Genomic DNA, 18,354 nt, shown 5'->3' with positions numbered 1-18,354 from the left:
AAACCACTTTTTTTTCTATACACAAATGTCATGGTAAATGTATCTTTAATGACATTAACTTGGTATAGTAACCAACAGGAAAAAAAGCAAAGCATAAAATAATGTTTCCATGTTTGTGTGGTAGTCACTAGTTGTGTCCGATTCTTTACAACCCCATGGACTGTAGCCTGTCAGGCTCTTCCATCCATGGAATTCTCCAGGCAAGTATACTGGAGTGGGTAGCCATGCCCTTTTCCAGGGGATCTTACCAATCCAGGGATCGAACCCAAGTCTCCTGCATTGCAGGCAGATTCTTTACCTCTGAGCCACCAGGGAAGCCCCAGTGTTGCCATACTGTGACTTAAATTTCCAGTTTGCCCACTGTAGGCAGTAATATCATCATCAAGTACTCTGAAGAATCCTCAGGTGCCCCAGAGTATACTGTGCCAATGTCACTGAAGTACTAGGTCATATCATCAAGGTCAATTAAGGTCTTTCTCTCAATGTAATAAATATGATCTAGAAAAGCTGGGTCAAAGGAAATCCTTTTTTCCATTGACTTCAATTAAAAAGCAAATATTTTACCACAGTGTGAAAAAAATAGACTGATTTGAGAAACTGTGACAAAGAAGATTATAAATTGTGGTGAGGCTTGCTCGTACGAGCTGGACATACGAACTGATGTACGTCCAGTGTAACTTCCATCTCTTTATGAATTTTAGGCACTGCCTTCCCTTCACCAACATCTCCCCTGTCCTTCCACAAATTCTAAAATTTCCCATGTCTCTGGTTCCTCCAGTACATGCTAATTTGCTACTTATAAACACTGTTTTTAGATATGAAATTATTTATGATTAAAGGTCCATCTAGTCAAGGCTATGGTTTTTCCATTGGTCATGTATGGATGTGAGAGTTGGACTATAAAGAAAGCTGAGCTCTGAAGAATTGATACTTTTGAACTGTGGTGTTGGAAAGACTCTTGAGGGTCCCTTGGACTGCAAGGAGATCCAACCAGTCCATCCTAAAAGAGATCAGTCCTGGGTGTTCACCAGAAGAACTGATGTTGAAGCTGAAACTCCCATACTTTGGCCTCCTGATGTGAAGAGCTACTCATTTGAAAAGACCCTGATGCGGGGAAAGATTGAGGGCAGGAGGAGAAGGGGACGACAGAGGATGAGATGGTTGGATGGCATCACCGACTCAATGGACATGGGTTTGGGTGGACTCTGGGAGTTGGTGATGGACAGGGAGGCCTGGCGTGCTACGTTCGGTTCATGGGGTCGCAAAGTGTCAGACACTACTGAGCGACTGAACTGAAGACGTAACACCAAATAGGGCTCTGATTACTAACTCTTCATTAGACCCAAGAGTCTGCAGCTACTTTCTGTCACATCAAAGTTTCAACAAATCTTTAAATTGGCTGTCTGAGTTATTATCTACTCAAATAGCTAAAAGATATCCTGCAAACTTCTAATGGCTTACCAAAAAAAAAAATTAATATAACTCTAAAACAAAGAACAGCACATCTATTTGCTGTCTTTTACTCCTGAATGATCTGTACAGCACTTTAAGGGCAGAAAGTGTTAAAGATAAAATAATACTAATTAAGTCCTCCTAATACAGACTATCCAAGACCTTAAATTGAAATCTAATAGGCAAACGTTTAACATCCCATTTTCCTACCAAACACTACATCCCATTTATAAACAAAACAATAACCATGTTAAAAAAAAAAACCATTCTAAAAACTAATCATTCTGCCTTTTTGTTTCTATGCTAGAGACCATTTGGGACACTAAAACAGGAATAAAATATTTGAAATCTGAAAACTTAAAAACAAAGAATCCTTGTTAGTTTCAATCTTTCTTAAAAGTCAAAACAAAGAAAGAGTACAGGATGATTTATATATTTCAAGAGGACACTGAGGGTAGAGAGCGTAGATATTATTCATCCTTGTAAGCCAGTGGCTAAAAAAAACACAGGCTCTTCACTTTGTTTTCAGACCATTTAGGGAGAAAAGTTAAAGGTTTGCCTTCAATTTCTTTACATTTTTCATTCAAAGAAGTCCAGACAACCTGAGGGTAGATAGTAGTCTCCTCTGTGCTCAAAAGCAAAGAAAGTGGTCAGAGATAGGAATAAGAGGAAGCACAGAGGAGAGAAGCAAGTCAGGAGGCTTTCTGAGGGAAAGGGAGTGAGTTCTCAGTGTATCAATAAAGTAAGGAAGGCCAAAACCCAGTATATATGAAAGAGAGAAACTCAGTGTAGATACTGAAAGAGCACTTTCATATCTGCTGTGATATATAGAGAGTCAGCAGTGAATGCTTCAGATGGACTACCTTAAATGTGTGACTTTGACTAGTCACAGCAGTATAACAGAAATAAAAACAAAATCATCTTAAAAGGCCAAATCTGCTTCTAGAATGTTCCCAATCTGTTATATTTCATAGTATCATAAATTAGTTATGTTCCTAATCTTACAGAATCTAAATTATAACTGCTGCTGCTAAGTCGCTTCAGTTGTGTCCGACTCTGTGCGACCCCATAGACGGCAGCCCACCAAAGCTCCCCCGTCCCTGGGATTCTCCAGGCAAGAACACTGGAGTGGGTTGCCATTTCCTTCTCCAATGCATGAAAGTGAAAAGCGAAAGTGAAGCACATAACTAGACCAATGCAGCATATTACCTAGTTAAATATAAGTTTTATTGACAGCCTCTAACTAAACCTATCTTCCATCCCTCTTCTTCCTCAAGAACAGAAATCTTTGTTCACATGATGGGGGCTCTCCCGGCTCTTAGGGGCTGGATGTGGATTAATCCAAACCAAAAACAGAAATGCCCAGTTTCGTTGCCAGTTACTGGCTTGGTAAAGGGCATGTGACACTGCTCAATACAAATTGAGACGTCTGCTGGAGGGTTTCTGGGGAAAGTTTTTCTTCCCTGATAGATACAGGAAAACACCCTTTTCCTCCTAAACTGAAAATGTTCAATGACTGCACATGGTGCCTGGAACTGCTGTAGCAACCTTGCAACCATGAGCTGAGACAGCCCTTGCTACACTGAGCAAAGGTGAACAAAATGATAAAAGGCAAAAGGGTAATGTAGTTCAGCTAATGAATCAATCATTCAAGCTTGAAACAGCCCAACCTCCAGACTCACTATGTGAACAAGAGATTTATTAACCTCTATTGTTAAACCCACGAACTATATATTACCCAATGGATACCAACTGGATACTTCAACTGCAACGTTAACAACTATAAATGCACACCATACCCAACAGGTAAAGTTTCATTTCTCCCTGGGCAGGTGGGGAGATGCTGGTAACAATCACTTCACTAAATGAACTTCTCCTCCATCCCACATAACAAAGACAAATACTCTGTTGCATAGTCTAAATTTTCTACCTTAAGCCAAGTTACTTTCAGACAATGTTCATTGTTGGCAGACATATAAGAAAGTTTAAGTTTTCTTTTGTCATGGTACAGAAATGAAAAGGATCAAATGACTATTCTTGGAAAAATACTTGGCTATTCCAGATACTCCTCATGATGTTTTGATGAATATACACACATACATTTTCTCCCTTAATTTCATGCATCATAAAGACCATAGCTCACAGGTAGCCTATATTAGTATAATGGGCCAGTCTGTTTCTTTGCTTAGGGAATCAAGCATATCCGAAACGTATTATAGGTTTAAACAAACAGCACAACTCCTTCTATGAAAACAGAAGACCTTCTTCAAAAGCAAGGAATAAATCTAATTGATCTTTCACTCCTGAGTACAGTGCTTGACAAAGAAGAGCTCTCAAAAATGTGTTGAACAGATTTAAGTATGTTGACTTGAAATCAATAAATTGAGAACAGGAATACAAACAGAATGCTACCTCTCAAAGTGCCCATTTTTACATGTTTAATCATTTTGAGTTGAATCCATCCTACCATCTCTCCCTGACAACATGACCTACAGCAATTAAGGGTGCCATCAGGAATAGCTGCAAGAACTGCAAATACAGTTCAGCTTTTGCCACTTACTAATGAACAACAGGCATTAAGGAGCACTCCATTACCTGGTCTCCCTTGTGAAACTAGTGTGAGAAGTGAAGCTGCACCATCAAGTGGAGACCAGGTGATGCTGGGCACTAAGGAGTTTAGAGTCTAACCTAAGGGGTTTTCAGGAGGAGAGAAACATGGTCAGATTTCTGTTTTAGATAAACAGCTCTGCAATTAAGTGGAGGACGGATAGAAAGGTGGAGGACGGGTTAAGTCTGGCAAAGTGAGAGATATCAATTTGCCCCTGAACAGTGCTGTCAGGGGCAGAAATCCCTTTAAGAGCTATTTCTAATCAGATTTATCAAAGGCAACTTAATCTCAACCTGTGTAAAACAGAACTCATCACTCCCCTAACTTAACCTTCTACCACTCTGGTCTCCTGAAATGACTTAATTATTCACCAAGCAGTTTAAGCTAGAAACTTTAGAGCCATCCTTCATTTTACTTCCTCATCTCCTATATCCAATTAAATACTATAGCCAATGGTTTCTAACTCCTACCTACCTCCCAAACCTAGTCACCTTTTTCCACTTTGTCTACTACATCCTACTCCACCATTTTTGCTTTGGACTAGTGAGCAACCTCCTTACTGTTGCACATTCAGTCTCGACCCCTGAAATCCATTCTCCAAATTTCTTCCAAAGTGAAGAATACACCATGTATCATGTCACCATCGTGCTCAACGCCCCTCAGTGGCTTCTCATTGTTCCTAGGGTAAAGTCTATAACTCTTAACATGGTCCTTTGTTCTCTGGCTCCTGCCTAAAAACAGTAAGAACTCCTGGCTTTATGGTGTTTCCTATTTGCTAGGCACTGTGCTATGCTTTGTAAGCATTATTTCATTTTATTCTCATTGTGAAGCAGGAACTATTCTCATCCTCATTCTGCAGATGAGGAAACTGAGTCAAGGAGAGATTATGTAACTTACCAAAGGTTGTAGAGTTCATAAAGTACTGGAGTCAGCTCTGACTCCTAAGCATGTATCTAAACTTTCACACTCTCCTCAAACTGCATTACTTTCCACTCCTAAATTCACCTGATCTCTTTTACCATGAGGCCTCCACATATACTATTCCCTACATCTGGAATATCCCCCTCACAATCTCATTTTTGCCTGGATAATACTTATTCATTTCTGCTTAAATGCCTTCTCTTCAGGGAAGTCTTCCTATATTATCTAAAATTACATTGTTTATTTGTTTACTTCTTTATGGTCAATTTCCCTTCAGTAGAATGTCAAAATTGTTACCACTGATTCTCAGTTCTTAGAATGGCATTCAGCAGGGGTTCAGTTAACATTTGTTGAATGAAGGCAGGAATGAATGATGTAGGGATGGAAAATCCCATATCTATTAATAGTAACTTCACCGATTCAGACTAAGACACAATATTTATTTAGTAGCTTGCAAGTCCCAGTCAATACTCTTGAGAACTTATAGCCCTCCTAGGGGAGACAGACACATGAATATGTGATTATAACCCAACATAAGTAAAGTGCCTGTTAGAATTGTGGCTGGAATGATGTACAATAGATGCAGAGATGAAAATGAAGGTATGAATTGACAGGAAAACTTCATAGTAGAGATTCTTGATTCCTTTTGCAGAATGAATGAGTCTTAAAATACATGTCACATAGTCCATGTATTTCATTTATAAAAGGGGAGAGGAAGGACTTCCCTGGTGGTCCAGTGGCTACAACTCTGCATTTTCAATGCAGGGGCCTGGGTTTAGGTCCCTGTTCAGGGAATTAGATCTCACATGCTGCAAGAAGATTGAAGGTCCTGAGTGCCGCAATGAAGACCCATGCAGACAAATAAATACATGTTTTTAAAAAAATAAGGAAGAGGACAGGAGCATCCCTTACATATAGGGCATTTTACATCTCCTTTATAATATTAATTTACTATAATAACAGACCTCTGTATTATTATACCCATTTTATAGATGTGGAAATCCAAGCTGAGAGAGGTCAAATAACTCATTCAAGGTTATATATTACATTAATAAAGGAGGAAAATCTGAGCCCAGGTTTGATACCAGTACCCATTTACTTACCATTATGTCAATCCTTTGACCTTGTAATCTCCAGAGCCTAATTACTTCAGTGTTCAATCTAACTCTTAACAAAATTGGCTATCTAGTTCCCCATTCTAGTACTTTTTAAAAGTAGCAAAATAAAGCATTCAAGAAGAGGCTGAAATGAAGAATACTGACAGCAAGGGAAGGAACAGAAAAACTACAAAAATTGAACACACAAGTTCAAAGTGGATCATAGAGTCCTATACATACATTCCACCCTCAACTGTACAACAGCACGTACCTGATATGCAAAATGATGACCCCATTATGAAAAAAGAAATGGTTGTTGTAGTCACCAAGATAGAGAAATAACTTTTGATGCTTAAAAGGGTAAACCTCAAGTGCTGAATAATTCCTCTCTAGTAACTCTGAATAAATGTAAATTGTAACGACTGTTTTCACTGTGTTTGTGAAAAGAAATATCCAAGATTTTAAAGTCTTTGTTTTATGCACATTATTTTTTTGTTGATTTAAACTGAATTCAAACCAGAATAGAAAAACTGTTCATCTTAGCTTATATATATGTATAAACATATACCCCCCAAGTAAATCATACATTTAAAAAACTTATCGTACCATGACTTTGAACACATGTGAATTGAGTAATTTAGACAGAGAAACATAAAGAGCATTTTGACCACTCTTAATTTCTAAAAAACCTTATTCTTAAAAAAAAAACCTTCTAATAAAAAAAGATAAACTGAATATGTACAAGCAGAAGGAAAACTATAACATTTTTAATCTTTTACAACTTAAATAGAAATGTATGTGAGAAAGAAAAGAATCAAACAGGCAAACACAGAGAAAGCTAGTTAAGTAATTGACCATAAGAGTCTATCAGTCACTCAACCTGGATCCAATTTTTCAATCTGCAGATGTCAGCTCCTTTACAACATGGGCTTTTATTATTTATATAATTCTTTCTTTCAGAAAAGAAAGGTTGCATTTAGGAAACAGATTCTGAGGTTTTTTGTTTTGTTTTTAAGAACAAGAGAAAATTGTTTCACCAGTTATCTCGAACAAGCTGGCTAGGAAACATTTAATATCCTTTATTATTTTAGAAGATTTTAAACGTGAAACTTTCCACATAGAACACTGTTTGTAACAATATGAAAAGCATACTGGCTACAGTTTCCAACAACATGTAAAAATGAATGTAAAGAAAAGCAAGTATTTACTTGTAATTAACTGTAATTTTCACGTATTTTCCCCAGGAAGAATGCATTTTTGCTAAAACTGTCTAGAAAGACAATACTTATTTAGTTGTACTTGAAAATTACTTTTATTTTAGTTCACCTTGTCCAATATTAATCCCAAATTACGTTCTAAATTTAAGGTAATTCAAATTATAACAACTTACTTGAAGCAATCAAAAAGTGAATATATCTGCAAGTAAACTTCACTGTAGTAGATAAACAGTTGTACTTAAAATGCTCTTTCTTACCTGGACGCTCTTCAGGATAAACTCACTTTTCTCTCTCACATCTTTAAAGGGACACCTCTTAGAAAGCATAAGCAGATGAGCAAGAAGCTTATTCAATCCATCCAAAGAAACTGCATTTGAAAGGCCGTCTGCTGGACGATAAGCTGTCTCTTTCACCAAACGAAGACACTCGGTTTTTCTCACAATGATTTGCCTAATGTTTTCCAGAGCTGTCTCTCTAGTAGTTGAATCTCTACTGCACAGTCCATCCCATCTCACTTCATTCTCTCCTTCATCCATGACTACGGTGGAGTTTTTTCTTTGCCGTCTTCAGTTAACTTTCAACATGCCCCCCCCCAAAGCACTTTATATTTTTAAAACGAGAAATGTAAGAATGAAATCAGAGAACTAGAATCGTCATGAAAAAACACGTCTGGGTGACATTTGGAACCAGAAGCGTCTCTTCGAGCTACAAGACAGAGCTCGCCTTCTCGTTCTACCCGGAGGGGCAGTCTTCTGGCCAGAGACTGGGAGAAAAAAGTTGGCAAGTTGAAACCTTACAGCTCTGGCTTTGCTGCACAGCCAGTGTCGGAAAAGTGTTCTCCTGCGACCCGCGGGGTCAGCGGATATCCTCACGTTGGGGAGCTGTCAAACCCGTGCTCTGCCCAAAAAGGCTGGTAACAGTTGAACGCTCTCCAGCCATTCGGTGCTTTTTGTCAGTGCAGCCACGGTGTTCTCGGGAGCGTTCCCACCCCGCCCCTCCTCCGGCACCAGTCCCCGCCTTCCGCAGCTCCTCCCTCCCGGCCGGGCGCTGGCTTGCCGAACCCTGGCTCGCTGGCCGCCACGGCCGGAGACCCTGACACTCCCCGGGGGCGACAGCTTTCTGCAGCCACTGTCTCGGTAGCGTTGGAGGAAAAGCGTCTCCGGCCCTGTCGGTTCCGGGTGCCCTGGGCAGACGCCGCTTCTGTTCCAATCCTTGCGTCCTCGCCCACCGCCCTCCAAGCCAGACGGGCACAGGGCAGCCCCGCAATCCCCGAGCGCGGGGCTGGGCCGCGAAGCAGGCGGAGCGGCGGGGCCCGCTGCGCAGAGCCCGCCCCTTCGCCCAGCCTCATCTGTGGAGCTCGGCCCAGAGGGCGGGAGCGGGGAGGGAAGACGGGGTCCTCACCCCCCCAGCCCCTCCCCTTTCTCCGCCCGGCACAAACTAGGAGCCGCCCCTGCCCCTGCGCCCTCTTCCCCGCCCTAGTAGACGCGACCCGCGGAGGCAAAGCCATTGGAAAAAGCCCCGCCCACCCACAGGCTACCTCCAGACCCCAAGTCCGCGCGCGGCCGCCAACCGCCGCCGGTTGCTACGCAAACGTGACAGCGAGCAAGGCGCATGCGCCTTACGAGGCACTTAATCTGCGCCGGGGAGCGTTTTCTATCCCCTGGCGTTTGGATTCTTTAGACCGAAAAAGGGGTAAAAAGAAAGTAAGGGGAGGTTGAAGTACGCTATCACAGACAACACAAACGGAAAAGAAAGTGTGCACAGACGTACACTTGGAAGTGCCTGAATCTAAGTTTAAGGTCAGTCTAAAAATAAGAACGGTGTCTTTATTACGCCAAACCCCAGATTTAAGGAAGCGGGGCGTGCTCGCATTGACTTCTGGGAAAGGTAGTTTGTGTTCTGCCTTTCGTTTGCGACAGAAACTACAGCCCCCAAGAGCCACTGCGACATTGCCTTTGGCGGTCTGCGAGCCAACGGTTAGCGCTGACAAAGATTGACTGAGAGCGTCGGCTTGGTGAGCACTGTGGGCTTGGCTGCCACTTTTCTTTGACAGGATTTTTTCCCTTCCTCCATTTCCTCTGGGATTTTAAGAAACCGAGCCATCTAGGACTGTAAGCCTTAGTCCAGGGACTTCTATGAGTAATCTACGTTGGGAAGGACTACTCCGGGTGCCCAATTCTCCCGCGTCGAGGCGAGAATTTGGGAATGGTCGGTATCCTGAGGGTCTGAGGTTGCGGCGTAAGGCCAGACAAGGGGGATGCTGTGGGAACCGGTGCTCCACGCTGCTGCCTCTGCTTCCGTCCTGTCAAGGGGGCTCGCGCCTGATGGATTGGGTATCCCTGTGCAATTGCCGTCTTTGCCATTGTGCAGGGGTGTTCTGTGCTTTACATGCTGAAATGACATCCCAAGCCAGGCATTCAAAGAGAGCTGTCAAATCCATTTTGTATGAGACTAAAGGGGAAAGAATCCCTGGTATTCCTAAACATGAGTTTTTGCAGGCCTTAAGGATACCGTATGAAAAGAATCTCCAAAATTTAGTATGTTTTAAAGATTCAATCGTTTGTTTACAAATTATCATTTGAGTCGTTCCTCTAGAGGAAGGTCAACGTTTGAAGTGTTGTCAGTGGTTGTTCAGTCGCTCCGTCTTTTTGACTCTGCGATCCCATGGACGGCTGCACTCCAGACGATGGACTGATAACCAAATTAGATTTTAACTCTTTAAAGTTGCAGAACAGATGTGTCTCTAAAAATTTAGCCTTATTAGGTACTAACTATACAACAGTGTAAAAGACAGCTAACTAATGGTTAAACACACAGTACACACATTAAACATACAGCACTATGACATTATTGGGATGGACAGAAAAAAGATCACTTAGCCAAGTTTTGGAAAGTTAGGGAAATCTTCATCTCGGGGAAAGAGGGCCAGAAGAACAGCATATGGTGAAGCCCTGAGCAAAAGAAAGAGAAGGTAATTTCAGGAAACTGTAATAAGCCGAAGTCATATATATTTTGGAAGAGATAGCTTTTTGTATATTGATGTATTTTCAAGCAGCAAGTAGAATGGTACTGTGAATTTTCCAGATGGTTTCTGAAAGTGACCTATCTTTGAAAAGATAGTTCTGATAAATTGGTTTAATTTGGGAAGCCTTCAACATTCAAAGATTACTGGTTTAAATCAAAATTTTTTAAAAATGAGAACTTACAAGTATGGTTCAAAATCCAAAAAAGCTGTTTTTTCCTTTTCTTTTTGAGGGACTCATCCTCCTTTGTCCAAGCCACAAAGGGTAGGGTAGTTTCTTAACTCCAAATCTCCTTTTTACTGTGTAATTGAATATGAGCTCATTCGTAGCTGTGGTTTTGCCACCACTTATGACTCTTAAATGTATAGCTCCATCCAGCTTAACTTTGAGCTTTGTTATTTGCATCTCCAAGATAGGTCTTGGATAGCTCACAAGCACTTCAAACTCAGCAGGCCTAAAATGAAATGTATGGTCATCACCTCTGATTGTTCTCCAGTGTTCCATATTTTACTTTAGGGTAACTCCAACCACTTGTGATGAAAATTTGAAATCTAATCTTTATTCTTGGTTTCTTATTGTGCTTCTGCCTCACTGTTCCTCACTGTTTACACTGTTCACTGAACCCAGGGTAGGCAAGGCGCGAGCAGGAAAGCTGCAAGAAAGCTCAAGGAGCCATAGAAACTGCAGACATGTTTATTCTCTCCTGACTGGCATAGCAACCATGACAGCAGATACACTGGATTCTCTCATGGTTGACCCAGTGGACACTGCTATAATGTAGCTGCAACGGCTTTTCAGATGGAGCTTATATATGTTTACAGAGCAAAAAGTGGCCAGTGGCCAAGCAGCTACATCTTGACATGAATGCTCAGTGCTGTAAGTAATCTCAGCCGTTACATAACCATGTATTTACAAAACATGGGGCAATAGCGAGAGGCCGTGGGGGCGAGAGAGCTTGACCACCACCATCTTGGCTCATTTGCTCCTACACCTTCATACATGTGTAGCCAGATTATTGTTAAGTCTTAATCAATTTTATCTCCCAAACACCTGTCAAATCCATCCTTTTTCCTGCGTCGACATAAGCAGTCTTTTCTAAACTGCCATAATCTCTTGCCAAAACCACTGCAATAGTGATTATTCAGCCTGGGGTTTCTCGATTAGTTCTCCACACAGCAGCCAGAATAATCTTTTTGAAATGCAAATTTCTCTTAAAACTATATAGTGATGTCTTACCTTAATCTTAAAGGCAAAATTTCTTTACAAAGCCTAATGTCATTTGGCCCCTTTCCACCTCACCTAGCATACCACTCTCCAACTTTATGTGCTTCAGTCATACAGATCTTTTAGTCACTGGTTCTCCTATTCCTTTTTGTCCATTTGTTCACTCAACAACTATCTGTTGAGTACCTACTATGTAACAGGACATTGATGTTATACTACCGAACACAATGTACAAAAGTCCTTACTCATAATTTTGCATTCTACTAAGGAGATATAGACAATAAATATGTGACATATTGGGAGTGAAGACAAATGCAGTGGAGAAAAAGAAGAACCAACTCAGAAGGGGAATAGAGAGTGCCAGGTTTTGGGGGGCAAGTTTCACTTTTAGATAAAGTGGTCAGAGAAGACCTAATCAAGAAGCAGACATTTGAGGGGATCTGAAATAGGAAGAGAAAGTCATGCAGAGGCCTGGAGTAAGAATGTTTCTATGAAGAGAACAGCCAGTACAAAGACCTGCTGGTCCTCACATTTGACAAATAGCAGTGTGGCAAGAGAGAATAGCATGAATTCACAGAGGAAGGAGGTCATGTAGATGACTGAAAGAAATTTTGACTCTTTTGATTGAGACAGGAAGCTGTTGGAAGGTTTTGAGCAGATGGGTTGCATAATCTGACTTTAAATTGATTACTTCTTTTAAATTGTGTTAATCGTGGACCACGGAGAAGTAAGGATAGAAGCAGAGACACTAATAGTAAGCTAATAGTCCAGGTGAAAAATGTTAGTGGGCCAGGGTAATAACAGTGGAGGCAGTAGGAAGAGGCCAGAGTTAGGATGTATTATGAAAGTACAGCCAACAGGTTGGCTGACAGATTGACTATGAGGTTTCGAGAGTAAGAGAGTCAAAGATGATTACAATTTTTTAGCTTGAGCAACTAGAAGGAAGGAATTGCCAGTGTAATGGGAAAGTCTCCAGATTTGTGTTTGGGGGTAAATGGGTAGATCAGGAGTTTAGTTTGGCTATTTTATGTTTGAGATGACTCTGAGACATTACAGTAGAGATACGGAGTAGGCAGTTTGGTAAATGAGTCCGGAGATGAGGGTAAAGATCTGGCTATAGATACAATTTTGGATTTCACAGTAGTTCCCTGCCTGCCTGCCCCACCCCCCACCCCCAGTAGTGTTTTGATAGTAGATAAAGACTGAGAGTAGTTGATATCATAGAAAGAGGCACTCCATGGAGTCTGGGTCAATTTGGAGTTACCTGCAACTGATGACTGTGTATCAGCATGCAGGAGTGGCCAGTGAACAGAGAGAAAAACCTAGAGCATGACATCCTAGAAGCCAAGTGAAAGTGGCTGAGGAGGAAGGAATGCTAAGTTATGTTAAATGCTGCTTTAAGTCGAGTGGTATAAGGATAACTGATCCCTGCATACAGCAACATGGAGCTCACCGAGGATCTTGAAAGCCAGAAGGGTGTTTTATTTAAGAGAGAACAGAAGAAGAGCTGGGCTTCCCTGGTAGCTCAGTGTGTAAAGAATCTGCCTGCAACGCAGCAGACTGCAGATCGATTCCTGGGTCAGGAAGATCCACTGCAGAAGGGATAGGCTACCCACTCCAGTATTCTTGGGCTTCCCTTGTAGCACAGCTGGTAAAGAATCGCCTGCAATGTGGGAGACCTGGGTTCAATCCCTGGGTTGGGAAGATCCCCTGGAGCAAGGGAAAGGCTACCCACTCCAGTATTCTAGCCTGGAGAATTCCATGAACTGTATAGTCCATGGGATCACAAAGAGTCAGACACAACTGAGTGACTTTCAGGAGAGGAGCTAGAGACACTGAATATGGATGCAGCACCTCTGGTACCATTTTCTTTGTCCAGACTAGTCTCTGACTCCTGTGCTGTAGATCTGTGGTGAAATATCACTTTCTCAGAGAAATTTATGGGCTTCCTTGATAGCTCAGATGCTAAAGAATCTGCCTGCAATGCAGGAGACCTGGGTTTGATCCCTGAGTCAGGAAGATCCTCTGGAGAAGGGAATGGTTACCCAGTCCATTAATCTTGGGGTTTCTCTGGTTACTGAGACCATAAAGAATCTGCATGCATGCAGTCGAACCCTGGGTTCGATCCCTGGGTCAGGAAGTTTACCTGATTTGATTAAATGCCCCTATTACATACTCTTATTGTGCCCTATACCTTTATTTGCTGCTGCTGCTGCTGCTAAGTCGCCATAGTCATGTCCAACTCTGTGCGACCCTATGGACAGCAGCCCACCAGACTCCCCCGTCCCTGGGATTCTCCAGGCAAGAACACTGGAGTGGGTTGCCATTTCTTTCTCCAATGCATGAAAGTGAAAAGGGAAAGTGAAGTCGCTCAGTCGTGTCCGACTCCTATCGACCCCATGGACTGCAGCCTACCAGGCTCCTCCGTCCATGGGATTTTCCAGGCAAGAGTATTGGAATGGGTTGCTATTGCCTTCTCCACCTTTACTTCTAGTAAGTTACAAATGTAGTTTTACAATTGTTAATGTGATAATTTGATTGAAATATATCTGCTTCTAAAGTGTTAGCAAGCAAGAGCAGCAGCTGTGCTAGTTTTTGCAGATCACCTCCAGCTCTGAGTACAGTACCTCACAGAATAAACTTACTAAATATTTGAAAGAATGGAAGAAAAATGTTAATGTCAGAATTTTCAAAGGTGTTGCATATTTCAGTTCAGTTCAGTCGCTCAGTCGTGTCCGACTCTTTGCAACCCCATCAATCGCAGCACGCCAGGCCTTCCTGTCCATCACCAACTCCCGGAGTTTACTCAGACTCATGCTCATCGAGTCGGTGACACCATCCAGCCTTCTCATCCTCTGTCGTCCCCTTCTCCTCCTGTCCCCAATCCCTCCCAGCATCAGGGTCTTTTCCAATGAATCAACTCTTTGCATGAGGTGGCCAAAGTACTGGAGTTTCAGCTTCAGCATCAGTCCTTCCAGTGAACACCCAGAACTGATCTCCTTTAGGATGGACTGGTTGGATCTCCTTGCAGTCCAAGGGACTCTCAAGAGTCTTCTCCAACACCATAGTTCAAAAGCATCAATTTTTCGGCGCTCAGCTTTCTTCACAGTCCAACTCTCACATCCATACATGACCACTGGAAAAACCATAGCCTTGACCAGATGAACCTTTGTTGGCAAAGTAATGTCTCTGCTTTGTAATATGCTATCTAGGTTGGTCATAACTTTCTTTCCAAGGAATAAGCGTCTTTAATTTCATGGCCGCAATCACCATCTGCAGTGATTTTGGAGCCCCAAAAAAATAAAGTCTGACACTGTTTCCACTGTCTCCCCATCTATTTCCCATGAGGTGATGCGACCAGATGCCATGATCTTAGTTTTCTGAATGTTAAGCGTTAAGCCAACTTTTTCACTCTCCTCTTTCATTTTCATCAAGAGGCTTTTTAGTTTCTCTTCACTTTGTGCCATAAGGGTGGTGTCATCTGCATATCTGAGGTTGTTGATATTTTTCCTCTTCTCAAAAGCATGAGATAATGAATGAATGAAAGAAGGTATTTTATAATGCAACATTTTAGAAAAGTAGTCTTAACAGAGTAAACTTTTATTGCTAGTAAATTGTGTTCACCCTCATGAAATTGGATTTGCTAATAATTTTTACCATGTTCCTACATTTCCTGTTATAAGATAGTCACATGTATTTATAGTATAGAGTAGAGGATGGGGCTTCTCAGGTGGCCCTAGCGGAAAAGAATCTTCCTGCCAATGCAGGAGACACAAGGGATATGGGTTCAATCCCTGGGTTGGAAAGATCCCCTAGAGTAGGAAATGGTAACCCACTCCAGTATTCTGGAAAATTCCACGGACAGAGGAGCCTGGTGGGCTACAGTCCATGGGCTCGAAAAGAGTCCGGCATGACTGAACACGAAGTAGAAGATATATAGGGGAGTTCCTGCTTTAAAGGCTGACTGGCTGTACTCCAACAAGAGGCCTTCACTATGAAATTCATTGATGAGTTAACTGTAAAAAACCACGGCTCCTAAGTCTTTTTTTTTTTTAAATGGGTATACCTGTTTTTGTTGTTCTTCACAAGTAATGCTTTTTTTTTTTTGACAAATTGGACATTTATAGCAACATTGTATTGGGCACATTGTATTGGGCAAGTACATCGGCACCATTTTTTCTACAGCATTTGCTAGCTTCATGTCTCTGTCACATTGTGATAATTGTCACAGTATTTAAAATCATTATTATTATATTTGTTATTCTGATCTGTGATCAGTGTTTTTTAAAATAAATTTATTTATTTTAATTGGAGGATATTTACTTTATTGTGGTGGGTTTTGCCATACATCAACATGAATCAGCCACGGGTGCACATGTGGCCCCCCTGTCCTGAACCCCCCTCTCACCTACCTCCCCACCCCATCTGTTTGGGTTGTCCCAGAGCACTGGCTTTGAGTACCCTGCTTCATGCATCAAACTTGCACTGGCCACCTGTTTTACATATGGTAATATGCATGTTTCAATGCTGTTCTCTGAAATCATCCCACACTCGACTTCTCCCATATAGTCCAAAAGAGTCTGTGTCTCTTTTGCTGCCTTGCATCTAGGATCGTCATTACCGTTTTTCTAAGTTCCATATATATGCGTTAATATACTCTATTGGTGTTTCTCGAAATTTCTGCCTTACTTCACTCTGTATAATAGGCTCCAGGTTCGTCCACCTCAATAGAGTTGACTCAAATGCGTACTTTTTTATAACTGAGTAAAATTCCATTGTGTTTATGTGCCACAACTTCCTTATCCATTCATCCATCGATGGACAAGACATCTAGGTTTCTTCCATGTCCTAGCCATTGTAAACAGTGCTGCAATAAACATTGAGATACATGTGTCTCTTTCAATTCTGGTTTCCTTGGTGTATATGCCGAGCAATGGGATTGCTGGGTCGCATGGCAGTTCTGTTTCCAGTGTTTTAAGGACTCTCCACACTGTTCTCCATAGTGGCTGTACCAGTTTGAATTCCCACCAACAGTGTAGGGGGGTTCCCTTTTCTCCACACTCTCTCCAGCATTTATTGTTTGTAGACTTTTTGATGGCGGCCATTCTGACCAGCATGAGATGATACCTCATAGTGGTTTTGATTTGCATTTCTTTAATAATGAGTGATGTTGTTTTCATGTGTTTATTAGCCATCTGTATGTCTTCTTTGGAGAAATGTCTGTTTAGTTCTTTGGCCCACTTTTTGATTGGGTTGTTCATTTTTCTAGTATTGAGCTGCATGAGCTGCTTGTATATTTTTGAGATTAATTCTTTGTCAGTTGTTTCGTTTGCTGTTATTTTATCCCATTCTGAAGGCTGCCTTTTCACCTTGCTTATCGTTTCCTTTGTTGTGCAAAAGCTTTTAAGTTTAATTAGGTTCCATTGTTTATTTTTGTTTTTATTTCCATTACTCCGGGAGGTGGTTCATAGAGGATCTTGCTGTGATTTATGTCAGAGAGTGTTCTGCCTATGTTTTCCTCTAAGAGTTTTATAGTTTCTCGTCTTACATTTAGATCTTTAATCCATTTTGAGTTTATTTTGTGTATGTTGTTAGTGTTCTAGTTTCATTCTTTTACATGTGGTTGACCAGTTTTCTTAGCACCACTTGTTAAAGAGAATGTCTTTTCTCCATTGTATATTTTTGCCTCCTTTGTCAAAGATAAGGTGTCCATAGGTGCATGGATTTATCTCTGGGCTTTGTACAAGGCTCCTAAGTCTTGTGCACTTACAAACACAGTCTTGGTAGGTGCACCAGAGTTTGTGAGATATACATACACACTTGACCAATGAATTTATTAGGATGCCAAATTATTGATATATTTTGAGATATTTGTCAAGTAGATAGCATACTGATTCTCTGACTAAGGGGTTTTCTCCGTAGGAAAATTATATGAGAAATCACCAGATTGCTTAGTAGCTTAGAATCAGAACAAAGGAAATTAGATATATGTTGTGGTCACTTGATAGCATTAAGCTATGAGAACCTCTACAGCAGAACTTAAGATTGCCTCCAGTTTTTGCCTCTAGGCTGCTTTTTCCATTCGTTGACAACTCTTCTTTTTGATGAAAACATTCTGTCTTTAAATATGTTGAAACATTTATATTGTAACCTAGTCTGTAGTCTTGGAGCCATTCTGTCTCTATAAGCCAACTTTGCATGTATCTGCTCTGGTCCATTACATACGGATTGATAGTTTAGCTTTCAGAGGGTAATCTTATTTCTAAGTTTTCATAGGCCTCATGTGTCGTATGGGGACACATTTTGAGCTCAGCAGTGAGGTCTGAGCTAGAGATGTATATTTGGAAATTATTAGAATATTTTGTTTTATTTTGCTTTTAACCTACCATGTCTATGTGCTTCTGTGTTTCAGGCACTTTGTTAATTGCTTTGCACATATATTATTTTACCCTTGGATAGCTTAAAAAAAAATGCTAGTGTTGATCCAAAGCTTACTCATAACCATTGGGTTAGTGTTATACTCTAACCATAGGAACAACTCAATTGGCTATGGTGAAAATGCAGAATAAGAGCCAGGATAGTCTGAAACTGGGCTTCCCAGGTGGCTCAGTGGTAAAGAATCTGCCTGCCAATGCAGGAGACACAGGACACATGGGCTCGATTCCTGGCTCTTCCTTGGAGGAGGCAAGGGCAACCCACTCCAGTATTCGCAGACAGAGGAACCTGACAGACTACAATCCATGGGGTTGCAAAGGGTTGGACATGACTGAGCATGACACAAGCATGAGTGAGAATCTGAAACTAACCAGAGA

The 18,354-nt window shown here is 41.4% G+C and overlaps 2 protein-coding genes across 7 annotated transcripts in view; one reads left to right on the top strand and one right to left on the bottom strand.

Annotated features, from left to right (window-relative positions):
- The window catches only part of SESN1 (sestrin 1), a 114,720-nt gene extending 106,081 nt beyond the window's left edge, over window positions 1-8,639 (bottom strand). Inside the window, exon 1 of the mRNA XM_043890069.1 lies at window positions 7,553-8,639. Within this exon, the coding sequence (XP_043746004.1) occupies window positions 7,553-7,831 (279 nt within the window). The 5' untranslated portion in view covers window positions 7,832-8,639. The remainder of the gene's footprint in view (window positions 1-7,552) is intronic.
- A 273-nt stretch (window positions 8,640-8,912) lies between these two features.
- Window positions 8,913-18,354, top strand: part of CEP57L1 (centrosomal protein 57 like 1) — a 76,156-nt gene continuing 66,714 nt past the window's right edge. The window contains exon 1 of one of the 6 annotated variants that reach the window (XM_043890074.1): window positions 8,913-9,094. Coding sequence is in view for 2 of the 6 variants with exons in the window: in XM_043890075.1 (XP_043746010.1) it covers window positions 9,501-9,503 (3 nt within the window). In the remaining 4 variants the exon portion in view is untranslated. The other 5 variants (XM_043890073.1, XM_043890072.1, XM_043890075.1 and 2 more) reach the window with 5 other exon arrangements.

Source organism: Cervus elaphus, chromosome 28 (genome assembly GCF_910594005.1).
Source record: "Cervus elaphus chromosome 28, mCerEla1.1, whole genome shotgun sequence".
Taxonomy (NCBI): domain Eukaryota; kingdom Metazoa; phylum Chordata; class Mammalia; order Artiodactyla; family Cervidae; genus Cervus; species Cervus elaphus.
Note: the sequence above shows the minus strand (reverse complement) of the source record. Positions and strands in the feature narration are given on the sequence as shown.